At 58.5% G+C, this 24,960-nt stretch overlaps 2 protein-coding genes across 11 annotated transcripts in view; one reads left to right on the forward strand and one right to left on the reverse strand.

The window, feature by feature from the left end:
• Window positions 1–1,392: 1,392 nt before the first annotated feature.
• Window positions 1,393–16,055, reverse strand: RHOBTB2 (Rho related BTB domain containing 2). 3 transcript variants are annotated; one of them, XM_064472755.1, is made up of 11 exons: window positions 15,994–16,055; window positions 12,534–12,611; window positions 6,101–6,302; window positions 5,795–5,898; window positions 5,496–5,681; window positions 4,376–5,400; window positions 3,289–3,407; window positions 3,054–3,204; window positions 2,843–2,931; window positions 2,512–2,617; window positions 1,393–2,434 (listed from the first exon to the last, which is right to left on the reverse strand). In XM_064472755.1, the coding sequence occupies exons 2-11, from the start codon at window positions 12,590–12,592 to the stop codon at window positions 2,196–2,198; spliced, it is 2,280 nt and encodes a 759-aa protein (XP_064328825.1). In that variant the 5' UTR covers window positions 12,593–12,611; window positions 15,994–16,055; the 3' UTR covers window positions 1,393–2,195. The 3 variants fall into 3 exon arrangements, with proteins under 3 accessions (XP_064328825.1, XP_064328824.1, XP_064328826.1); XM_064472754.1 differs by lacking the exon at window positions 15,994–16,055 and adding an exon at window positions 13,033–13,223; XM_064472756.1 differs by lacking the exons at window positions 12,534–12,611; window positions 15,994–16,055 and adding an exon at window positions 9,685–9,768.
• PEBP4 (phosphatidylethanolamine binding protein 4) overlaps window positions 12,403–24,960 on the forward strand; it is an 85,197-nt gene continuing 72,639 nt past the window's right edge. For 2 of the 8 annotated variants that reach the window (XM_064472757.1, XM_064472759.1), the window contains exon 1: window positions 20,945–21,183. In XM_064472757.1, coding sequence (XP_064328827.1) covers window positions 21,005–21,183 — 179 coding nt within the window. In that variant the 5' untranslated portion in view covers window positions 20,945–21,004. The other 6 variants (XR_010376218.1, XM_064472763.1, XM_064472761.1 and 3 more) reach the window with 6 other exon arrangements.

Consider the following 24,960-nt stretch of genomic DNA (forward strand, 5'->3'; position numbering starts at 1 on the left):
ATCTTTTTTTGTTTGGTTGGGTTTTTTTACCCCCTTGGTCTGCCATAACACTGGCAACGGTCTGTTCTAGGTTTCAGTGGGCCCCCAAGGAGCTGGACCAGATGCTCAGCAGTTGCTCCGTGTGGCACTGAGGACCCAGCCCACGGTGTTAGTGCTCTGCCACGCTGGCATCCTGCTGGGAATGGTCCCCACCAGCACTGCTTCTGCCAGGGAAAGTCCTGAGCAGCCAACCTGGGCTCTGCCCTTACGCCTATGCCATGAGTCCCGTGCTCTTTAGTCACCTGCAGAAGTAGGAGGCTGAAATGTCAGTCCCTTGAGTGTGCAGGGGCTGGGACCCTGGGGCCAAGCGATGCTGCTGACCCCCCCTGATGGGGCTGTGGTGCTCCCCATTCTGGCTACAACCCAGCCAGGGCTCTGTGTGCTGCAATAGCTGCTGTGTTGCAAATCCATGCAGTGCTTAGTGAGAAAAGGGCTCTGCTTGCCTCAGAAAGCCCCCTTGAGCTGCCCACCAGCCTTCGCACCGCTGTTGGGTTGGTTGATAATGCAGGTCTGGGGCAAGTGCTAAAAGCAGGAGCTTTTGGTGACCTGCCAGGAGGCTTCATGCCAGAGGTCCTGTCCCAGGCAGCCCCAGCATGCCTCCCAAGCATGCAAACCTGGGCAGGGAGCTCCTGCAGAGCCAGGCACATGCAGGATTTAATGCTGGGCCACGCGGGCTCAGGTCCTGGCCTGGGGAAGGCAAACAGGACTCAGAAGCAGCGGTGAGCTCCCACATTCGAAAGGGAAAGAAATTGGACGTCCTACCTGCTCGCTGGTGCTGCAAAGTGTGAAAACACCAAGTGTAAGCTTGCTAGAGCCACAACCTTGCTCCTGCATCCGTGGCTGAGGACGAGCATGCGAAATGAGTGACTCCAAGGTGCTCTACCGAGGCCAGCCAGGAAGAGGAGCAAAGCGGAGCGGGAAGGGACACCAGCAGGAGCATCCCTGCCAGGAGCATCCCTATGTGCTTGCTCCAGCAGCAGACCTTGCCGGGGATGGGCTCCGAGGAGCTTTCCCCTTCCCGGCTGGGAAGGGTGAGCAGTTTTGCGTCCCTCCCTGCCTGCCAGTCCTGCAAACCTCCCGGGGCGGGCATCCGGCACTGTGCTGCCTTCTCCTGCCACATACCTGCTGTGGTTGTACACCTACAAGGACACAAGTGGGACATGCAACGTTAGTCCGACAGTAAAGCCACCTCTCAGGGCATAGGGTTTATTTGATGGCTGGATCCTGCAACGCTTCTCCGCTGTCCCTGTCCGTCCCGGGAGTGCTGGTGGGGGGTGCTGGTGTCACCTCAAGCAGGGCACAAGGGTGCCCTGTGTCCAGCCGCTTCCTCCCAAACACACAGGGACCACGCTGGGCTTTTAAAATACCATTTATTACAATGGAGTCTTCCAGGCTAAAATCCCAAGCCAAGGGCCTGGGGTTGGTTTCTGGGGTGGCAGGTTGGGGTGGCGGTTGGGAGCATTTTTTTTTTGCTTGAAGTTTTCTTTTTAAACAAAAATGAAAAGTTAAGAGGCAGGGAGGAGAGGGCTCCTGTTCCCTCCTGCTCCTCGAATTAGGACAGACCCCACCTGTGAGTAAAAGGAGGGATGCTGCAGTGTCTGCAGGCATTTGGGGACCGGGGTCCCCAGCACTGTGCCTGACCCTGTTGCAGGTCGAAGGGGGTGGCAGGACCCCCCAAAGTGGCTCCGGCTGCCCACGGTGGCAAGATGCTGTCAGACAAACAAACCGTATCCTGCAGCTTCTGGTTACAAATTAAAGTGGAAGTGGGATGAGTTTCTTCTTCTTCCTCATGCTGCTGACGTTGAAAAAAAAAAAAAAACAAAAACAAAACCCCAAACCACTCAAAATGAAACCACAACACAGCCCTCGTGCTCCTGTAAACATGAGTTTCTCCTGCTGCTCGGTCTCTGCCAGTCCTGCAGCGCGCTGGCAGCCGCGGCGCGGGGAGAGCAGGGCTCCAGGAGCGCCGGGGGCTGGCGCCCGGCCCCCAGCCTCTCCGCAGGGACGGGCCCCTGCTACCACCATCTCCTCTGGGGCTTCGGCCGGTGGCGTCCTCTCCACACCTGGTGCTGGGGCAGGTCATCCCACCCTTCCTCATCCTCCTCCTCCTCCCCGTCTCCTCCCAGGGATGCTGGAGCCAGGGCAAGGACAGGCTATCAAACCACAGCTGAGGAGGAGGAGGAGGAGGAGGAAGAGGAGGCTGTGGCTGCCGACGATGAAGGAGGGGAGGAAGGGGAGGAGGAGGCATTCCAGAAGAGCCATCGCCTCTTGGGCTGCCGTTTGAGGTGGAGGTAGTCTTCCTTCTCCCGCTCCTTCTTCGCCCGCTGGTAGTGATCCTCCTCCTTCAGGTACCACACCGGCGGCCAGCGGTGCTTCTCAAAGTACTCCTGGTTCTCTGCAGCGAGAGGGAGGGGGTGAGGGGAGCACCGGGACCACCAGGACCCCCATCATCCCGTCCTGGCCCCCGCTCACCTCCCGACATGGCCTTCATGTCCCGGGGGAACTTGCGGCAGACGTTGTTGTAGTTGGTGCAGATGTGATGGAGGCACCAGTCGGCGAGCTGGTAGGCGCAGTGGAACTGGAAGAGATAGAGCCTGTGTCAGAGCCACCATGGCACGGATCACCAGGAAAGCGGGAGGAATTCATCCTATTCCTCCACAGACATCCAAGACCAGACCTGGCTGTCCTCTCTGCCAGGACAGCATCACCCCCAAAGCTGCCAGACCCCCCTGCGTGGCAGCACCCAGCACCTCGCCCCATCCTCAGCCCTGCCGGCACGGGGTCCTGTCCCACCGCGTCCTACCTGAGCCAGCTCCAGGAACACGAGCACGTCCCCATCGATGTCCACCATCATCTGCGCCGCCTCCATCAGGCCGGTGACGGTGTACTGCTCTGTGGGGGGACACATGGGGTTACGGGGCGGCTGGGACAGGGTGACAGCAGGAGCACGGAGCTGCCACCAAGCTTGGGGACGGTGGGGGGGACACTGTCCCACTGCAGCCACCCTGACTCACCGGTGAGAGCCACCAGATGCGGCAGGCAGAGGCGGTTGGCGAGGATGATGAGCTTCATGTCGTCGAGGTCAGGGCTGGAGCTGAACTGCCCGGTGTAGAGGTACTCCAGCACCGCCCGCATGCAGCTCTTGCTGGTGTAAGGAAGTGCCACCTGCGAGAGACACACCGGCTGTCACCCCACGGCCGTCCCCAGCTGTCCCACCCTCCCAGGACAAATCCCAGGGCTCCTCCTCACCTCGTTGGTGGAGCTCTCCACGAAGGGGCCGCCGAACATTGCGGCCATCCAGTCACAGCTGGAAATGAGCAGGGGCTTGTGGGCACTGATAGCACCGTCATCCAGCACGAAGGTGACATCTGGGGACAAGCAGAGGGACGCTACTGGGACTGTCCCCAACACCCAGGGCTCAGCCACCCCCTGCCACAAAATGTCTCGCACCAGGGTCAGCAGAGGGGAGGGGATCGAGCCTGGCATATCCTATAATTTGTCCTAAAGATCTGTATATTTTTTCCCCAGCATCCTCCGCTGGCTCAGAGGAGCTCAGGGAATGACCGTGCCGGTGCTCCAGCTCTTCTGAGGGATTTTCCCAAGGCACACCATGACACATTTGAAAGCAAAGGGGAAAACCCAAGAAGCAAACATCTTGCCCACATATCTTGAGTCCTTGGGAGAGCTGGGAAGGACAACTGGGACCTCCTGCTCGCCCCCATCCCTGCTCTCCACCCGGACCAGGGCTTCTCCCTGAGGTGCACCAGGGGCCAGCACACATCTGTCCCCCGACAGTGACAGCGTGACCACATCAAGGTCCATCCTCATGAAAAAAAAAAAAAAAAAATGCAGCTGGAGGGAGGCTGGGACTTTCACACCCCTCCCCGGACATCACCCTGCAGCATCGCGGCACGTGATGCTCAGCAGAAAGCTGGGGCCAGGGAAGTCCTACCAAGGGCGCATTGCTCCTTGTAAATCAGATGACCCTGTGAAAATCTGGGCCCAGGCAGGAAGGAAGTTGCCTTTGCTGCTGTCCCGTAAATAAACAGAGCTGTCAGACAGGCTGGGGAGCAGGAAACCCTGATGAAGGGCCATGACACTCACACTTTCCCAGAAAAAAAAAAGAAAAAAATGCTATAAAAATCCCAGAAATACGAAGTGTGACCAAAAACCCCAGGGGAGGTCAGCGAGCATCTCCTGACCCACAGCACGGCCGCCCCGCTCACGCAAGGGGCAAAGCCAGGAGCTCCGAGCCCCGCATCCATCCGGCAGACCCCCCCCCGCAATGGGAGAGGGGGTGCTGCGGATGGTCCTCCCCCTCAGCCTGGAGCCGTACCCGAGAAAGTCCCCTTGGCCAGGCATTCCTTCACCCGGTTGGTCCTCCGGACGTGGAAGGCTTTGGTGATCTCCTGGTTCATGAACGCCTCGTTGTTGAGGATGTTGGCCACCATCATCCGGAGGTCGAACACCTCCAGCAGCTCAGCGATGTGAGCAATGTGCATGAGGTCCCGCTCGTTCTCATCCAGCTCCCCTGTGTACAGGTACTTCAGCACGGCCCGGAAAGGACCTGGCTGGATGGAAGCATCCATCTTCACCACCACCATGAGCTTGGACTTGTAGGTCAGCGGGTCTTCTGCCATCTCCTCCTGGATGCTGGTGAAAGCCCGGCTCCAAGAGGAAAGGTCCCTTCCCCGCCGCAGCCCACGCTCCCCATTCTCATAGCGGTTGCCCCGCAGGATCCCATCACTGGTGGAGGCTCTAAGGCACGGTTTTCGCTGGCCGGATCCGGCCTCCTCGGTGCTCTCGCAGATATCAAAGCTAGCGGCTCGGAGGAGGAAATCCCGCCCATGGTGCCTCTCCTCTTGGTGCAGCATCCGCTCGGCGGCCGCGGTGACGGCCACCCCGAAGCCGTGCCCCGCGGCGCTCTGCTGGTCCTCCTCACTCAGGTCCATGAGGAACAGGTCGTAAAATTTGGAGGAGGAGGTGGAGAGGTAGATCTTGTGTGCGTAGATTTTGATCTTCTCTTGCAGCACCAGGATGACGTCCGCGCACAGGGGGTCCTCCAAGAGGTGAGCTGGGCGCTCCTCGTTGTTGGAAGGAGGGTCCGGGACGATGATGATGGGTGGAGGGGGCTTGGGGGGCAGGAAAGGGGCTTGGAGCAGGGGTCGCTGCACATTGCGGAGGTGGGACTTCCAGAACTGCAAGTGACGGCGGGAGATGAGGGCGGCACGGATGGCATTGTCGAAGACGTCCTTGATGCCAAACTGGGCCACCACGCTCGTCTCGTAATAGGGGATCCCCAGCTCCTTGGCTACCTCCCTCCCCTTCTCTGGGGGAAGGATCTCATTAGGTTTGATTGGCCTGAAAAAGAAGGGAGATAATGAAGAGACCTCTTCAGATGCAGGGTAAGGAGAAAGCATTGGTCAGGCATGGACATTGGGGCACAAGAGTCCCACCTGGCCAAGGGGCGCCGTGCCCGATTGACGGCCTCCAGGTCGGCGTAGCGCAGGTCGAGCTGGCAGCCCACCAGGATAACAGGCGCGCGGGGACAGAAGTGCTTGATCTCTGGGTACCACATGGTCTTCACATGGTGCAGGGAGTTGGGGTTAGCGATGGAGAAGCACAGAACCACAACATCGGACCTGCGAGGAGAGGAGGATCAAGGTCTGGCTTGATGATGGAGCCAACCCCGCTGCGCCTTGGCGTTGCCCTCCCTCCCTGCCCAGGGCAGCGCGAGGCTCTGCCTCTCCCCTACCTGCCATAGGCAAAGCGCCTGTCTTTGTGGTGGTCACCAAAGGTGTCCCAGAGCCGCAAGGACACGCTAACATCGTCTACCACATCCCGGGAGCGCTCCAGCACCTGCGGGAACAGAAACATCGTCCAGCTCCTGAGTCCTTCAGCTCTGCGAGAGCTGGGCTGTCCCCACCGCGTGCAGGGCATGGAGGAGTAATTCACTATTCCCCCAAGGGGAGGATGCAGTTCCATCTCCTCAGGGTCCCCACGGGGTATCCGTGAGCTGAGCCGGCCCAGCACCCCTGCCCCGCTCCCCGGCAGCCCTCACCTCCTGGCAGACGCGATACTGGTCGATGGCCCACACCGTGGGCACGTGGGTGGCGAGGAGCTGGTACTGGGTCAGCGTGGCGTTGCAGGCGCGGGCACAGATGAGCCGGGTCTTGCCCACCGCGTTGTCCCCGACCACGACGCACTTGATAGTTTCTACGTTTGGCCTCTCATAATCCATGTCAGAATCCATTAATTGGGACCTGCAGGGGGAGCGAGGGGTCAGCAAACACAGCTGGGATGAGCTGGGAAGGGGGGGCTGTGTCCAGATGGGATGGGATAAGATGCCGAGGCGGTCAAAGCAACAAGGTGATGCTGATACTCGTGCTCAGAGCCACCAGACCCTCCAGACCCTTGTAGCACGGGGAAAGCTCTGCAGCAGCCGGCAGCCCTGGTGAAGGCAGCGAGTGAAGGCAGCTGCCCACCCCTCCCCAGCTCACTTCCCCGCCAGTCCCCTTTAAAATTTAATGTTCTGGTGGCCGCGTGCGTTGCTCTGCCGCGCGTCAGACACATGCCCTGCGTTAGATTCGACCCTCCTCCCTCCCCGTCTCTCCGGCCCTGGCTCATGCTTGTTCATGTGAGGCTTTTTTTTTTTTTTCTTCTTTTTTTCCCCTCCTCCTTTCCCCTTTCTCCCTCTCCAGTGTTTGCAAGCGAAGCTTCCAGATCCGCCCGACCGAGCGCACACCGGGCACTGCCACTGCCAGCCTCTCTTGCTGCCTGTCTCGGGGGAGCACCAGGTCTGATACCCCCCTTTTCCCACCCTGTTCCCGGAGGGGATGTTTGCTCCCAGCAGCAAAGGAGAAGAAACTTGTTATGTTCCCAGGAGGCTCAGCAGCCGTCAGGTTTGGGAAGGCTCCCAGTATCACTGGCTTCCCAGGACCAGGCATGACCCAAACCCTCCCAAGAGGGAGGTTGGTGCTGTGGGTGCCACGAAGCCGAAGCAAAGTGCCCGTATCCTGCAAGCAGGCGGGCCCAGGTGTACCACCCTTTGCTCGTTCAGAGCCCCAGAGTCTAAATCAGCCAGAATTAACTCATCGCAGCATTAATCCAGGGATTTACATGACTTTCAATAGGAAGAGCAGGGAGGAGATTGAGGGAAGGGGAGAAGGACGAAGAAACCTCCACATCCAATTGCTCTGAACTTCCCAAAGCTGCAGATCTCTTCCCCCTTGTCACTCGCTCCTGGCACCGGCCTCCCGAGCTGCTATAATAAAACACCGGCGCAAAGGCTCAGTGAGCTAAAATACCCAGTAACGATGGCAACCGAGCCCTGCACGCGGGGACCACGGACGCAGCTCCCTAAACTAGCAGCCTGGCAAGGACTTTCCAATGTTAGCACCTCCCTCCCGTGCACAAGCTCTCTGAGCACACCTGGCTACACCAGCCTGGAGGAGGTGGCACGTGAGAGGGCTCAGCACTGCACAGGATTGAGCCACAAGCCTTGCGGGCAAGCGTAGGCAAGGGCGGGTGGCACAAATCCAGGTCGCTTTAGGTGCCAGCACTTAGACATTGGCTGGTCCCAAAGCAAAACTTCTCTGAGTAGTTGTCACCACACACCATGTCCCCTCCATCCTTTGGGATGCGGGAATGCTGTCTGCCGAGGGCTTTGCAAACCAGGAATAGCAACCTCCTTGGGCTCTGCACGGCGAAAAGGAGTGGGGCAGGTTGTCTCCTTCCTTCTTAGCCCCTGGAAATTAGTTTCCATCTCACGCATCCCGCTCCACCACCATCCCCAGACCCCTGCTCCTCCCGGGGACCAGCTTTGCTCGGGGAGCTTCGCTGCGGTTATTTTTAGGGCCAGCCGTGCTCCCAAGTCGGCTGAGCTCATTCAGCCGGTGAAGGGGGGGAAGGCACATGGAGATGACAACTGCGGTTGTCAGCTTGGATGCTCGCCCCGTGCGGCGAGCTCGGCCCTCACCCAGTCGAGCTTGGGAGCCTGCTCGGAAAGTCCGTGCCCCGAGGGAATTAAGGGATAAATGCTAACGGGATCAGTGCCTGTGACGAGGAAAGAGGGGGACAGCAGCGGGCATGAAATGCAGGCTCTGAATAAAGCAGAAGCACATTGGGGAACTCCGGCGGCTCCGCGGGGGTGGCTCGCAGCCCCCCAACCCACGAGACACTGCCCTGGGAGGGGACTGAGCCTCTTCGCAGGGACAATTTCAGCAGCACCATGCCACCATGTCTGCAGCCCCCCTCCCCACCTCCCTGCCTTCCCCACCACCATCTCTCTCCTGGGGATGGCTCCAAAACCCACCAGAGAGCAAGAAGTATCCCAAGATGTGGAGACATCAGAGCTCTCCCCTCCCAGCAAAAGCCCTTCCGTGGGGAACAGGGCTGCTCCACCCAGCTGCCCCCCCAGCCCCGCTCTCCCCACCTGCTGCAGCCCCCTCCCCCCAAACCACAGGCACCCAATTCACCCCCCCTCCCAAGGAGAACCCCAAAATTGCTCTTTCCAGGCTGCCCAGCCTGCTGTTGCCAAGGCAACTGCACCATCACCCCGGGAGCCGTCGCCTAGCAACTCCCAGGCTAAAAATCCTCCATACCGCACCTCAGGAGGGGAGGGGAGCCCCCAAACCGGGGGGAAATCACCCCAAAACGGCAGCAATGCACAAAAATAACACGGCACCTCTCGTGACCCTCCCGGCTGCTTTGAGCTGGGGGTGAGATGGGGGGGGCCCGGGAGGCCGCGCGGAGGCAGCTGGGGCTGTGCAGGCCGCAGCGGGGAGGGGATGCGGGAGCGGGGACCCCGGTGGGGCTGCAGCGGGGTCGGGGGGCACGGCGGGCAGGGGGCACCGGCAGCGGGTGGGTGGGTGCTCGGAGCACCCGGAGAGGGGGTGCGGGGCATTGCAAGGGGCTCGGGGTGCTCGGAGCACCCGGAGAGGGGGTGCGGGGCATTGCAAGGGGCTCGGGGTGCTCGGAGCACCCGGAGCGGGGGTGCGGGGCATTGCAAGGGGCTCGGGGTGCTCGGAGCACCCGGAGCGGGGGTGCGGGGCATTGCAAGGGGCTCGGGGTGCTCGGAGCACCCGGAGCGGGGGTGCGGGGCATTGCAAGGGGCTCGGGGTGCTCGGAGCACCCGGAGCGGGGGTGCGGGGCATTGCAAGGGGCTCGGGGTGCTCGGAGCACCCGGAGCGGGGGTGCGGGGCATTGCAAGGGGCTCGGGGTGCTCGGAGCACCCGGAGCGGGGGTGCGGGGCATTGCCAGGGGGCTGAGGAGCCCCGGGAGCAGGTGCGGGGTTTTGCAAAAGGGCCGGGGTGCTCGGAACACCCAGATCGGCGGTGCGGGACATCGCAAGGGGGCTGGGGAGCGCCTAGGCCGGGGGTGCGGGGCATTGCAATGGGCTCCGGGTGCGGTCTGCACCGGGGCCGGGTGCAGGGCGTTGCGAGGGGGTGCCCGGAGCAGCCAGGCCGGGGGTGCAGTGCATTGCAAGGCGGCGCCGGGTGCATCGGGAAGGGGCCGGGCCCTCGCTGTTTCCCGGTGCCGAGAGCCGGGCCGGGCCGGGCGGCGGGGCAGGATGCGCGGAGGCGGAGCGGGGCGCGGCGGGGAAAGGGTTGGGGGGCGGACGGGGGATGGGAGCCCGGTACTTACACCAACACAGATGAAGCGGCGGCTCCCAGGGGCCGGGGCCGAGCTCGCCCCTCCGGACATGGCCACGGCGCAAGTTGCGCGGCTCCGTTCTGCGCTCCTCGGCGCCGCGCTGCGCGGCTCAGGGCCTGGGGCGCGGGGGCCCATGCCGGTACCTCGGCAGCTCCGCTCTCCGCATCCGCGGCCCGTTGCCGTTGCGTTGCGCGGAGCCCTGCGCGCTGCCCGGCGCTGCGCGGAAACCTGCGCGCAACCCTGCGCGGAACGGCGCGCCGCAGTCGGGCCCGCCCCGCCTTTCATTCACAAAACACAAGCGGCCCCGCCGAGGCTCCGCCCACGCCCCCCCGCCGCCCCCCATTGGCTGAGAGAGATTTGGGGGGGTATCTGGGGGGGTGGTGCTACAGGCGGGCGGCGGGTTTGGGGTTCCTCGGTGGGGCACCCCATCCTGCCGCGCACGGGACCCCCATCCCGCCCCTAGCCCTCCCCCGCAGGGGTCTCCATCCTGCCCCCCCAATCCTGCCCTGCATGGGGGATTCCCGTTCTGCACCCCACTCCTGCCCCCAGCCCCTCCCTGCATGGGACCCCCACCCTGCCCTCCATCATCTGCTGCATCCAACTGTCATCCTCCCCCTGCATCCCACCTCCATCCTCCCTCTGCATCCGAACCCCCCCAGCTCACTCCTGCTCCCCCCGGGAAGGGGTGCACCCTCTGCCAGCCCCCTCCTCTGAGCACCTTCCTCCCTCGCCTTGTTGTAGGGGTGCTGCCGCCCCCCAGGATCCCAGCCGGGCCACGTGTAGTGCTGAGGGTGCTGCCACGCCAACAGCCCGGCTGAGGATGGGGCTGTGCTGGAGGTGACCCCCCCTGTGTGACTGCTCACAAGCCCCAGCCCACCCCCCTAGAGCACCCCAAGCCCTTTGCAGTAGGTGAGGTGGGGGCAGAGCTGACCCATACATCTGTGCTCTCCGAGGACAGGCCACACGAAGCAGTACTGCCTTTGAACACCAGCCCGCAGCGCCCCTCACAGCCCCTTCCTCACCCCCCAGGGCTGCCCCCCAGCCCTGCCACCCCAGGGCATAAAAAAACTCGGAGTCATCTTTGCAGCGTGGCTGCCGGGAAGGCGTTCGGCACACTGGCCCCGCTGCTCTGACCCCGTATATCCGCATCATGTGATGCCTCGCCATCCTTTCCCAAGGCTTTCGGCTGCCTTTCCCCCCCCATCTCCTCCGCCGAGCCAGGCTAAGCTCGGCCCCCGCGCTCCCTTTCCTCCCTTTCCGCTCGGATCCGGCCGGCCAGCAGCCCGCGGCGCGGCCGGCACTGATGCAACGCTGCGTCAGCCGGCGTCAAAAACCTCAGCGCTCGTCTCACCTCGCACCTTTGCGTCGCAGCCCCGGCAGCCGCTCAGCACAACCCCGCATCCCGGCCCCCCGGCATCGCCCCCCGCCTCACCTAACTCGCAGGACCGGGATCTCTCTCTCCATAGCAGAAGGAGATGGAGTCGCTTATTTGGGGAGGGGGGAGCCCTTTGGCTTTCAAGCCGGGCATAGGCAGCTCCCGGCGCTGCCTCCGTGCCCACACCGGGACCGCGAGCCGGCGGCAAAGCTATCGGCTTCACGGCAAAGCTATTTATTCCCCTGCAACGGGATCTGCGAGCAGCCGAGCTGCAGCTTTGAGCTTTCTTCTTGGAGTGGGTCACGGGGAAGGAACACGTAAAGCTTGTTTGCCAGCCGCATGATTTGGCTTATTTGCTCTCTTGTAGCAGGTGCTTAATTGTGGCATAAAGAGTTCCTGGCAGCTTTCTGGGCAGCCGAATTCCCGCCTGCCCCCCTGCCTGCTAGGCAAAACAAAAGCACAATTGTCACTTGCGGTCGAAACACCCGGGCTGCAGCGGATGCACGGGCCCCTTTCCCGGCAGGAGGCTTTGCCGGGAGGAGAGACCCGGCAGCGGGAGGCACTGGGGAGGGCAGGGGAAGGGTCTCAGGAGCATCTTACAGAGCGTGTGGCTGCTACCTGCAGCCCCTGTGCTCCGTGGGAGGAGAAACACAAATCTCAGCTGATTCACTGCACCCACTGCTCCCCAGCGAGCCCACGCCGTGGCATGGCACGGCTGCCCACGGCATGGCACAGCTGCAAGGCGATCACTCCCCTCCCTCAGCGCCACTGCCTCCAGCAGGGCTGTAATTAAAAGGCCGTTTGCTCCCTACTCCCATGTCTCCCTCTGATTTAAGCCTCTTGACCTTGTCCCGGAGGGCTCCCATCTGCCCAGCTCCGTAATCACCCTCACTCCCAGGCAAAGAGCCCCAAACCCCACGGCTGAGCACTGGGGAGCTCACGCCGCTGGGAACAAGCACCCATTTTCACCCCATACCATCCTCCTCCCTCCATCTCCCCCTCCCCAGCAAGGAATGAAGCAGCTCTCTGGATATCAGAGACATGAGCAGACATTGCTCCAGCTGTGCCCTCCCCTGTAAACTTTACTGCTCCCTAGGGTTTAACGCCAGGGATGTTTCCATCCCTCCCAACGGCTCCCTGAAAGGCTGCAACAGACCAAGGCAATGCATCCCTCGCCAGCAGCACCCCGGCAAAAGCAGATTTGCAGCGGGGAGACACCCCAACACCCTCCGGCAGCCCCGGACCACGCGCTCCTGCGGCCCCCGCTGCCGGGGACCTGCCTTTGCCTTGCTCTGCCCTAAGCCCTGCTGTGAGTTTTCTACCTTATCTGTGGGGGAACGGAGATGTCGCGGTGGCACGTGTCAGAGGGGAGCAAAGAGCAAAGTCTCCTGCAGAAAGTGGCCAGAGGAAAAGTGCCTGAACGGGGAGGCTGGAGGAACCGGCGCCGCGGCGGGCAGGTACTTACAGGCTGTGAGCCATTGCAGTCATCTTCCCGGCAGGGCTGCCTTTCCCGCGGGTTTCCATCTCTTTCTCTTGGCAGACTCTGAAAGGAAAGAGCAGAAGGGCTCTGTGAAAACACGCCAAACGTGGCCTCCCCTCCCCGTCCTGCACGGTGTCACCCTGCTACCTTGGGGACAGAAAGCCTTTGGGAGGGCAAGTCCTGCACGGCCACCCGGGCTGGCCGAGAAGTGTCCTTGCGCGGGGAGAGGGGCTGGCTACCAAGCGGCTCTGCCCACCGCCCCTACATCTCGCTGCCAGGTCTGCTCTCCCCAGGCCACCACCTTCACCGTACAAAGCAGCCGAGGGGCAGATACATAGATATTTGCAACAGGCATGCCCAGACCCGGCCCTTGCACTGAAGCCCTGTGCTGGGTTTCACAGTGCCAGCCTCTCCTCGGCCCCACGGGCTGGCCAGGCGGGTCAAGGGGTCCCCCAACACCACTCCCCTTCTCCAAGCGCCTTACCCGTGGGCTAAGAGCCTTCCCTGTGGGCACGTGTTCCCCGAGCAGTGTCTGGCTCCTGGGGTGGCCAGCAGACCACTGAGCCCACCGGCATGTTTGCTTTGGGCAAAGTTCCCCTCCTGCGAGCTGCGGAGTGAGGCAGGGCAGCAGGGCTCTCTCCTCTCCTTCTCCTGTCACCGGATCAATGGTGCCTGCTCACGTCAGGCTGGAGCAAAGTCCAGCCTGGGCTTCGCTCCTGGCAAAGCCAGCAGACAGACACCTGGCTCCTGCCAGAGAGCGCGTTTCAGAGACCCACCGTGGTGCTGGTTCCTTCCCTGGAACCACCCAGGAAGAGCAGTGAGGGTCACCCCTCCATTTTGCTGCTCTGAAAACCCCAAATCCTGCAGCTTTTCTTCCTGGGTGATGCTACAAGGGGTCTTCTTGCTCAGGGCAGCTGCCCCAGGCATCCACACGAGCTCCCCAGCCCCATCAGCAGGACTGGGATTGCTCAGCCTTCCCTCGCCGGGCAGCCACGGAGGGAAAAGGCAGCTCAGACAAATGTTTTTTACGGACTTAATAACCATTTGGACCCAGCAGACAGGAGAAGTCGCCAACCAGCGCTTTGTAAAAATGGCAAAACCAAACCCCACCGTGAGGGGGGAACATCGGGGACGAAGGGACCCTGTGCCGCTGGAGACGGCACGATGGGATGTGCCACCGTGCCGGTGGGGAGCGGGCTGGGAGGGAAAGTCCAGGGATCCTCCCGATACCAGAGGGGAAGGTCTAAAGCAAGCAAAAAGAACATTTCTGCACCTTTCATCCCCTGTCCTGAGAGAAACAGGGTCTATCTCTGAGCCAGGAGATTGGGGTGCTCTGGAAATCCACTGCATATGCACATTATGACCCAGCTACACGCCTGGATCCCGTCTCCCAGCCCTGAAATACAGCCACCTGATACGCCATGGGTGATAACTCATCCTGCCATCGATACCGCTGCAGAATTTCAGGGATTCATCACTCAGTTTATAAATATTTAAAGCCAGAAGGAGCCATGTACTCCTGTAAAAGGCAACGTATTATATAAGCAAAGCATCCCTCCCTTTACCCCAGCACAGAGCTGGGGTTCTCCAGACAGATCTTTTGCAGCTATAAACAGGGTCAGAGCAAAATTCAAGGTCTCGGCAGGAATTCTGCACCCTCCACCTGGGATACATTGGATTTACCACCCTGACTGGTGCAAAAAGTGCTGCTGGAACGAAATGGCAGCTAAGGCTGCTCCTGCAGCTGCTTGCCCCCGCCACCCCAGCCAGGCTTTGGGCACGCACGGCCGGCCCCGTGCTCGCAGGAGGGCTGCAGCTGCAGCCTGAAACATTCACAGGCTCCCCGCCGACCGGCTGCTTCATGCAGTATTCACAGCTTCATACAGTATTAAGAGCTGCTGACGCCTCGTGAAAAAACTGTGAAAAGCTTCTATTTGGGGAAAGTTCCTCTTATAACGGTGCATCCTGTGGCTTCTCTGTTTCCCTTTTCTCCTGGTTCTCTTGCTAGGGGGAGCAGGGCAAAAATAGGCTGATAGCGTTGCCAACGATCCTGGGCTTTTCATCATCAGAAGAAAATAAACCCCCTGAGCAAACAACCCCAAGGAATTAATTCTCACTTCACACCCAGGGAGCTGCTATGGGTGCGGGACGGGTGCCTGCCCAGCTTGCTGCAGCTTGGGGACCGATGCTCAGCGAGAAGGAGGAAAGCGGGACCTCCCGGGTCCTGCCTCTGGGTCTGGCTGCAGCCAGGACCCGGCACCGAGCACGGTGTGGGGTCTGGGGGGGCTCGGCGGGGGCCTGCATATCTCCACATTAAAAAAAAATAATTAAAAAGTCAAAGAACAAGGAGTCTGTTTCTAAGCAACTGTCTCCAGGAGGGATGGAGAGCAGAGGAAGAAGCAATGCTGGGTAGGGAGAAAACTTTCGGGGTCCCAGAGCCCCCAGCAGGACCCGGGGGGGTGAGGGAGGGAGCAGAGGAGCTGCCTGGGTCTGTCTCATTAGCGATGGCTGTTTGAAAGTTGGGAAAGGAGGGGACGTGGGGGGTGTGAGACCACCAGCAGCCAGCACCGGGGCCGGCCAGGACCCCCTGGGGCCTTCACAGGTGGGTGAGTGGGAGCATCACCCCCTTTCCCCACCGCAGAGCCTGGCTGCGAGCGGTGACCTGCGGGAGAGGGGCCGTGCCTCGTGCTTTTGCTTGTGAAAGAGCACCCCAGCCCCCAAAACCACTTCCTACCCTAACGGCTCCCAGGCAAAACGAAGCAGCAGCTGCGCTGCCTCTTGCCCTGCCAGGCTGCCTCGCAGGCAGCAGGGGACTGCGAGCGAGGCAGGCAGGCAGGCGGGCAGGGAGGTCATGGCAGCATTTGGTGGCTGCAAGGACTTCCCGACTACCTGCCAAGAGACATCAACACCCCTTACTGAAGCAGCAAACAGCAGCCACGGAGAGTCACCGGTTTTATCCTCCCTGTTCCCGTGGGACAGCGGGGCGGCATCCGTCCCACGCGGGAAGAATCTTCGCCCCCACAACTTGGCATCTTCTCGCACGTGGCCCGAGCGCCCGCACCGGCCACGGGCTACTCGTTAAACCCGGACTGTGGCCCAACAGCCCAATTCTCAACAGCTTGAAGGGGAGCGAAGGGGGAATGAGGGAACAAGGAGCATCACCCGCTCCGGAGGGTCTGCATCAGCTCACAGCCCACTGGAAACAGCCTGCGGTGGCACTTAAAGCTACTCCTATTCCAGTAAAGTACTCCATTCCAGTGCAGCCCACCGACCCATTTCCAAACCCTCAACCGTTACACCCCTTTGCATCCCCCCACAGCTCCCTGGCACGGGGGAAAAGCCCTCAGCCTCACCGTACCCCGTCACCACTACTGGGGTTAGCTCTGACAAAACCCTGGGGCAAAAAATGGGGGATAAATTTGCTCCGGGCAGACGGCACGGTTACCTGCATGCACTGGCTCTACACCGTCCTGTGGGTCTCCCCTCTGGTCCAGCAGCCGCCTTCGCTTTTTCCCGAGGTGCTAACTGGCCGGGACAGGTAGGACCCATTTTTATATGCTCGCCCATGTGATCCAAACAAATGCCCTAGGGATGAGTTTTTGCACTGACATAAATAAAGGGGCTGGGACTAAAACCTGTTGAACCACAATCCGAGCTCAATGGACAGGAATTTTCCACTCGGAGCCGTTCAGCCTGGCTCCGGGCGCGCAGGCGGCGCTGCACGCGCAGGGGGCCCACGCCTCCCCGCTCCCGAAAATCCTGTTTCCCTACACTTCCAAAGTCTTTCCTAAGTGCTTCCCATATCGCAGCTGGAGAAAATGAACCGGGATGGAGGGATGGATGGGAAATGTGAAGGAATACGGTAGAGCCATTGATTACACCTAAATTGTGCGAATCGCTGTTTCTCCCACGGTCCGTGGAATAAAACAGAGCAGAAGGTGCCAGCCAGGGTGAGAAATGGGGGGAATCCTTTGCCCCCCAAAAAGCAAACGCTCACTGCAGCCTCGGAGCTTGGCAACGGCACTTCTGCACAGGTTTGAGGGTGCTTTGGGGAGCCACGAGCTGCGGGTCCCTCACTGGGATGCTGCTTGCAGCTCATCAGGGATGCTGCTGGCATGGTGCTGGTGAGGAGGAAGGCAGACACTGGGGCAGGGGGGACCCAGGGTGACCAGAAGTGACCAGCGTGGGAATGGAAAGGGGAGGGCGAGCTTCGGATGAGCAGCCGTGAGTCAATGGGAACCAAGGGACCGGGGACATGGCCACGGGCCACGGAAAGGAGAGGTGGTTTGAAGGGGTGACTAAGTGGGACCAGCTGGTGAGTCAATGGGAAAGGAGGAAGTTAATGGGCTGATGGGCAGCAGGTGTCTCTTGGGCTTAAAAAGAGGCAGGAGGAGCCCCTAGGACTGAGCTAGTTCTACTCAGGCTGTTCTTCTTGGAGGGTTTGGAGCGTGCTGTCTGTAGGTACTGATTTAGCTGATAACAGGCAGGAACGTGCCGCTCAGCATGTGAGTGGTATTTTTTTTTTTTTTGCTGGTGCAGATCTTGCCTCACCTTCGAATTGAGATGCTCTTGTGCCTTGGGTGCCTCTGCTGCTGTGTGTGGCTGGCACCCAGGGCTTACTCACACATGCAGTCTGTTCTCATGAGAGACAGAGCCATTTGCTCTGGCCCTAGCTGAGCTAAGCTAGAAAGGGAAGCTGGGGGGTTTTATGCTTAATTTTGTGGCAGGTACTAAAAAAAGCCCGTTTTGCTTGGTCACAGAGCAAGGAAGTTGTTCCCTGCCCAGAGCAATGCCTGGTTTGCAGCTGCTTGCTTTGTGCAACTCTGAGCATCCTGCAAATGGCCCCGACCTCTGCAAACTGCAGTGTTAGCTTGTGTCCCTGCTGTGAGGGTCGCCCTGTGGGGGGGCTGCCAGCCCTTGCCTTGCAAGCTGCCCCTGCTCAGCCCCCGAGCCAGCTCCAGGGCTCAGCCCTGCCAAGGAGCTGCCGGTGGGGCTGGGGCTCTGCCAGACCTGGCTGGGCACAGGCTCCCCTCCGCTGCTGGTTCCTCTGCTGCTGTGGGACTGGGGATACTGGTGGTGTAAAGAGGGGTAGGTGGAAAAGGTGTGGGCGCTGCTGGCATGCTGTGTGTGTGGGGTGGGTGTCAGGTCGTTTCCCTCCTGTTTTGCAGCAGTTGATTTGCTGGGGTATAAGGGCAGGGGCTCTGTTAGCCCTGCCAGTGTGGGGGGAGCAGTAAATAGGGGTCACCTTGGGGTTCCCTTCACAACCAGGGTGCCAAGGGTCTGGGAGTGAATGCTGTGGGGGGGACTGGAAAAAAACCTCCTGGAAAAGGTACCCATGCTCAGGGGTTTCCCCCAACCGTGGGGACCCATGGGAAGTACCCTTGCCTCCTTCCAGCCCCCAAACCAGCTTGGGGGGGGGGCTGGGGCCACCCTCTGCATGGAGCCATGCTGGGGGCTCAGGCTTCCTGGGAAAGTACTGTAGCTGAGCTCATTAAACCTGTACAAGTCCCCTGTGGCAAACCAGTTAAACCCATTTAAGGAAGAGTTAAGCCAGTTTAATGTAAATTGGTAGTCTATTGATGCAAAGGTTAGTCTGGTAAAAGTGCAGTGACATAACTAGTCTGTCTCCTTGTTTTGTCTGTGTGACTTATCAAAGGGTCCAGCCTGTGCTCCCCTTCATCTCGGGCTGCAGAGAGCCACTGAAAGAGAGAAAATAAAACCAGGGACTGAAGGGAAGAGCCACATGCAGGCTGAATCTGAAATGGTGCTATTTATAGACATCCCGGCTCAGTCGGCCTAAATTCCACGCAGGTCCCTGTGCCTGGCTGGCTGGGGGGGGGCAGCAGGGTGGGCAGTGGGTGGGTGAAGCAGCCAGGTCCTGGCCAGCCCACTGTGCCTCAATGGGGTAACTCGTGGGTCCCGGCTTAGCCTGACCTGAGTCAGAGCAGAGGATGCTTCTTCCTCATCCTCAGCTCCTCATTAACCTGCTGCCCCAGGGCTTTCTCAGGAGCATCACCCAGCCCTGCTGGTGAGATGTCAAGGGCCAGGAATGGGTGTTTATTTTTTTTACTGTCATCCCTAAAGGGCTGTAATCACAATTAGGGCATCCACGAGGCACGGGGCTGAGATGCACCTTCTTGCCAGGGTGCAATCCCCAGGAGAAGGGGGTCGGGGGAAGAGGCGAGAAAGGTGAAAGTGCCTGGGTGACCCCTCCATAACCCAGTCCCTGTGCCATACCCTGCCCACTGGGCATCCCTGGGGAGCACGGGTGGTAGGCTGAGCAGAGGCCACACCTGAGGGTTTCTCAGTGCTTTATGCTGCTGTTGAGTGTCACTGTTTGCAGCAATGCTTAGCGGCTTCCCCCCGTCTCCAGGAGCGGGGCGGGGGGTCCTAAATGCTGGAGCTTAAGCCTGAGATTTAGAGAGGAGCTGAGCAGCTCCCCGGTGGGTTGCAGCAGCCTCTCGGTGAGTGTGTGAATGGAGGGGGTGCAAATGGGAGCTAATTGCATGAGGCAGTGCTCTGGTGAGCAACAGGCTCGGCTGCATGTGTGCCAGCACCTCTGGGATCTGAGGTCTGCCAAGCTGCAGAGTTGCTGGCGCTGAAGGAAAGGAGGCTCCTGCACAGCTCTGCGCCTGCCTTGTGACTGCGAAATGTATGCGCTTAATATAGGCCAAATGAAAACATTCTTCCCAAAATAGAAGACCTTCCCCGGAAAGAGCTGCAGCTCCGGCAGGAGCAGTCACAAGGCGCCTGCCGTGGCGGGGTGGGCTCTGGCAGGTGTGGTTGTGCAACGCTGCGCATCCAGCCTGCGAGCGTGCAACCCGCTGGCTCCCAGCGATGCCTGCTGCCAAGGTCACCTCCCCCAGGCTCTGCTCCCGAAGCTGCTGTGCACACCGCAGCTGCCCGGTGACCCTCCCCAAAACATGCCAGCTGGCTCCTGGGTGCCAGGCGCTGCTCCAGGAGAGGAGTTAACGGATGGGGTGAGCACCCACATGGTTTGGATGGGGTGCGGAGGTGTGTGGCCCCATCCCTGAGCCACGCAACATCATGATGCTGCAGTGTCTTGTGCACTGTGCAGGCGTGCCGAGGCGAGTGCTTGGGCTCAGGGTGGTGGTAGGAGCTGCAGGGGCTGGAACGTGTTCCTGCTTGTGGTGCTGCTGGGGCTGAGGTTTGGGAAGGGACTGGGCTGGCAGGAGAAGGGGTGATCCCCGTGTGCTGCAGTGCAGGGGTGGCTCAGGGGGCTGCTGCCAGCCTCAGGGGACTGCACCTAGCTGTATGCTTATGCCCAGCAAATATTCGATATTTATCCTCTTCTGAGTGCTCCTGCAATGCTCAGCTAAGGGAGAGGGAGAAGGGCTGGTGCTTGGGGTCCTCTTGGCTGCCAGGGAAGACTCTGGGGGCTCACAACAGCCCTGGGTTTGCTCTGGTGCTCTGCTTGTGCTGCACTGCATCTTCTCCTGTTGGGATGTAAGTGCAGGAGCCTGCAAGGTGCTAGCAACTTCAAAGGGCAAAAAGCATCGTGCATCCCCTCCCTGATCCCATGGAGATTCCTGCTCAGTGGGTGCAGGAGGAGGTGGATGCTGCAGGTCCAAACCCCTTTTAGGGCTCTGACCCTTCCCCCTCGGTCACTCAGGACTTTCTCTACTGCTGGTGTTGACAGGGGCAGTGCTTAATCCAGCTTGACTGGACACAGCTGCCTGCTAGGAAATGGGGCAGGCAGGGGTGAGAGCTCAGGCCTGGAGCTTTGGCAGGTAAAAAGAGAAAAGCTAAAAATCCTTCTCCGTTAATCTCTCAGGCTACACCACAGATCTGCACCCGGTGCTTTGCAAAACGCCAAGCTCTGCTGTTCCAGTCTGCAGGCTCACAGCGGTCTGCTTGGGGGGCTTTGAGGGGTGAACACAACCATGTTGCTCTGGATTTTGCCCCAGCAACTTAATGCTGTGGAGACCCAGAAATACAGGCTTGACTATTGAACTCCTGCACTCGTATGAGCTAGCTAGTGATATAATCTGTGTCCCTTCAACAGCTCAGATTCACCTTATTCCAGTAACACATGCGAGGGCTGGGGCTGCTGCTGGGCAGTTAGCGGAGGGAGCCTTTGTCTTCTGCACTAACAGCCTGGGTCTTTAACTCCTGATCCTTGTTTGGCACTAGACAGACCCAGGAGACCACCTGAGCTGAATAAAGCTGCCATGTCCCCTAAATCCACTTAACTCTTCCCACAACCTTAATATTCTCCCAGAGGAGAGCTGGCCCCACACATCAGTGCAGATGCAAATTAATGGTGTGTTATGGGACGAGTGGCTTTTTTAATTCAGAAAGCTCTTACCCTGCGGGTTGGCTGGGGCAAGGTGAGGATGACCTTGTGGTCATTCATTTGAAGCCGGGAATGAAACTCTTAGCTGTGCAAAGAGGCCTATGAAGAGGTGAGATAAGAGGCACAGTGTGGCCAGGGCATGGCTGGAGGTGCACCATGTTATGAATGGGGAGAGAGGATGTGGTTTTCTGTTTTCTTTGCTGATTGCTATGGAAAAAAAATAAATCTGAAAAATGGGCTTCCTGCAAGACAAAGATTGAGGGAATTTCCCTGGCTGCCGAGGCTCTGCCAAGTCCTTTGCTTCCTACAGTCTCGCTGGTGGGTATCGACAGCAGAAATACTTTTTTTTTCAGCTGTTGTTCAGACTGCAGGATTTGATTTCTGTGGGAGTTTCTCAGGTGCTTTGCTGGCAGGACCCTCTGTGACACCCCTTCCCATGGGGAAACTGAGGCAGGGAGGAGCCCAAATCAGCAGAAAATGCTGGACCTTGAAGGAAGAGCTGAGCTTTTTCTGCAGCAGCTGGGGCTGCACTAATGCTGGGGTCTTGGGTGGGAGTGCCAGGAGCAGGTTTATGGCCCAGAAATGCCTTTGCTCGTGTGATGCAAAATAAATCCTTGTTTTCATTAGCATTAAAACAAAACAACTGTCTTGGCTATGTGGCAAGAAAGGGATAAAATTTCTAATGGACTTCAGTGGTGAACTATGACTTTGCTGCAGCCTAAAACAAACTGGGAGGGGAAAAAATAAAACCCACAATCCCAGGTTTCCTGTGTCATGGGGCTGGGGAAACTCAAGCCCAGCAATGCCTCCCTGCTCTGCCCCCCAGGCAATTAAAGTCTGGGGAGAGCTGAGGTTGATTAATGAAGTGTTCTGGAGGTAAACTTAGATTCCATGACATAAAGTAGCTTTTTATGGTGTGAGGAGTTAGTGCTGGGTGAAGTCAGAAGAAATGCTCAAGTGGATTATAAATGGCACTGGTTAATCTTAAAGTCACATCAACAGGAAGGCAGCTGCTCGGGTGGGAAATTCCAAAGCTTGCAAATGATGTTTTTGGCCCATGTCAGAATAAAATGTCTCTTATGAACACTTATGGGGAAATTCAGACCTGGAAACACTTGTTTTGCATTAAAGCCCAGCATTAAGTAAACAAACTGTGCCAGAGCTGGAGGTTTTGCCTGCATGTGGAAGTGTTGAGAACCTGTCAGAGTCAGCTGATGTCCATGGGGTTCCTTGAATTACTGTGATTTTTTGGTTGAGCTGTGTCCTAATGCTCTCACGGCAAATATTTTGGGACCTTGGTAGCAGCTAAGGGGGCTATGGGAGAGTGTCAAGAAGTGGGCTGTGAAGGTGTGATGTGCTGGAGGCTCAGCAGCACCCAAGATGGGCTGCTGCCTCCTCTGCAACCAGCCACCCTCTCCTTTCCACCGCAAGCACCTGTTTTGTGGCCCCATGGATCTGCTGATGTGTGTAACTTGGCTCCCAACACAGGTGCTTTGGCTTTCACATGTGCTTTGTTGCTGTTGTTAAAGCAAGCCGCAGGCTTCTCCCTTCCTTCCCCCCCCTTAAGGTAGTTTCCTTTTTTATTAAGACACTTTTAATCTCTAATAGTAATAGAGAACGAGGATTTCCTTAGCTGTGCCTTAGCTTTGCCAACTGTGAAAGGCTTTTTAGTAGCTTTTGGACCTGGCTTGGTTTGCTGGAAATACAAATGCAATATATATCTCCTCCCAATGGACCGAAGTGATAGTGGGACTGCAGCATGTGTAGGCAGCACTTTGCTTCCTTGGGCTTCACATCATTGCTTCTCTCATCTGATTAACCAAAGAAATCTCTCCAAAAGCCACCGGTTGGACTTGGTACCTTTGAAAGCTTTTATTTTTCTTCCCAAATGCTGGTTCTTGCTGGAAGTCAGGAACCTCCTGGTCCTGTGACCCAGGGCTGTGTGAGGATAGGGCATGGGGAAAGGTGGCAAGTGCAGCTTGCATGGCTCTGTGCCAGGGCTGTTCCAAGCCATCCTTCAATTTAACAGTGGCTTAAAAGTAATTCTTCCCTCTCCTTCTGCTGGGATTTGGAGGAAAGGGGGAGAGAGAGAGGGGCCAGGGCAAGCTGAGGCATTACATGTGCAGAAATGCTGTACATGGTCTCAGCGTGGTTAAACCCCTTGGGTCATGTTTGCTGCCTAGAAAGGCAGACCTGTGCTGGTCTGCACAGAAAAGATAAAACTGATAAGCAGGAGGGGTTTTACTGTCATGTTTTCAATAATGGCTCTGTAAAACAAAAATGTGGGAAGCATCTGCTTGTAAGTGGAGGGCAGTATCTCATTCTTGAGTGTGCGGGTAATCCTGGATGAAAACATCTTCCCCAGCTCTGATCTGCATAGCCACAGCACCACACCAGTGGCTTCCCAGCAGCGGGAAGGACAAGATTCTTGCAGTCCTGCACTGCTTAGTCAGGAGAGACAACATGCAAACACACCTGGGTTGCTGGGAGAGGAGGCTGGCCTGTGCTCGGCACCTGGCCTGACACTGCTAGATGTGTGTTTCCCATGGGAGGATCCTTCTCTGGAGGGGAGGATGCTCTGTGTGGCCTCTCAGGCATGTGGTTTATCAGTTCTCAGCAGCTGTGAGAGCTCCAGGTGCAGGCAGGCTGGAGGAGATGCCGGTAGAAATCACCCATCCCCAGTGTGGGTTTCCAGGCCTGGAGTATTTATGCAGGCAGGGTTGTGTCAGGGTAGGTGTCCCACGGCCTGGCGGCAAAGCCAGCACTGCTGCTGGCTCTTGAGTCACCCTGTCCTGTGCATGGCTTTAAAAAGCAAGTCATCTGGTGGCTTTGTGCCCCTCAAGAGCCTGTCTGGCCTTGCAGGAGCATAGCGCAGGAGCTGCTGTCTGGTTCTGGCAGCATGGCTTTCCTATGTTTTACACCCTGGTGATGTGGGTTTGCTGCACAGGCTTCCTGCTTCCTTTGCAACTCTGTCTCCTGAGCAGGAAAAATAGGATCTTTAATTCCTCTGCAAGTAGCTTTTAGAGAGAAAGCCATAGTTTGTCTTATACCGGATGCTGCAAGAGAGACTGTTGCTCCCATGGGATTTTCTTCCAGAGCATCGCTGGGGGATCCCTCTGCACATTGTCTGTTGGTAAACCCTTTTGTGCTGATCCCATTTTGAGACAAATCTCTTGGGAGGTCTCCAGATGGAAGTGGCTGATATTGCCTCTGTGTGAAGGGCTTCTCTCTGCCTCTAGGCTTAGAATAAAGTAAGATCCCCCTGTTTGGCATGTTCAGACTTAATCCTGTCTCTGGCTTTTGCTGTTATTTGGGTAACCTCTGCAAAGTTACTGCAGGAACCAACTGGAGCTGGTTGCTGCAAAGTACTGATGTTCCTCTGCTACCCTGGGACAGACCTGGGCATCTGCCCTGCCAGGGCCGCAGCAGTGTGAGCCTTGTGCCAGCTTTGCTGTTTTCATGCTTAAATAAACAGCAAAAACGGATGGGTTTACCATGGTGAGAGTCACTTTGGCAGGAAGAGTCACTTGTCCATGTCTACAGCTCTCCTGGTGTCTGTGTGTCTGTCCTGGTCAAAGCTGCTGTCTCTGCCTGTCACCCTCTTGCCAAGCTGTCAGCTGAGCTCAGCTTTCCAAGGGAAGTCCTGCTTTCCTAAGAAATCCACCTTCCCATGGCAGAGGTTCTCTGGGCAGCTGTAATGATGAACAGTCCTTGGGCATGCCTTGCCTAGGTCTGCGATGCCCCTGCGTGGCTCCCCTGGGACCCCGGGTTATCAACCACCCCGGGCTCGTGATAGTGTGCGAGGATGTAAGCCCCATTTTGGTGATCCTGACTCATGCGAACCAGTGCTCCTGACTCCGATGGGAAAAGCGTTGCTCACGTGAGCCTGTTTGCAGGATCAGGGCTCTAATTATGGGGTTTGCCCATCTTGTAGCGTGGGAACCGGAGCCATTAGCCCCTAAACCTCCAGATCATTCCCAATACATTAATGTTTCTAATTAGTTAAGCCTGATGCCTTTTTCTCTCTGTAATGACAGTGGCGCTAGTACTTACTCGTGTTCACTCTGCGTGCCGGTACTTCATTATATAATGATA

The sequence above is a fragment of the Phalacrocorax carbo genome, chromosome 24 (genome assembly GCF_963921805.1).
Source record: "Phalacrocorax carbo chromosome 24, bPhaCar2.1, whole genome shotgun sequence".
Lineage (NCBI taxonomy): Eukaryota > Metazoa > Chordata > Aves > Suliformes > Phalacrocoracidae > Phalacrocorax > Phalacrocorax carbo.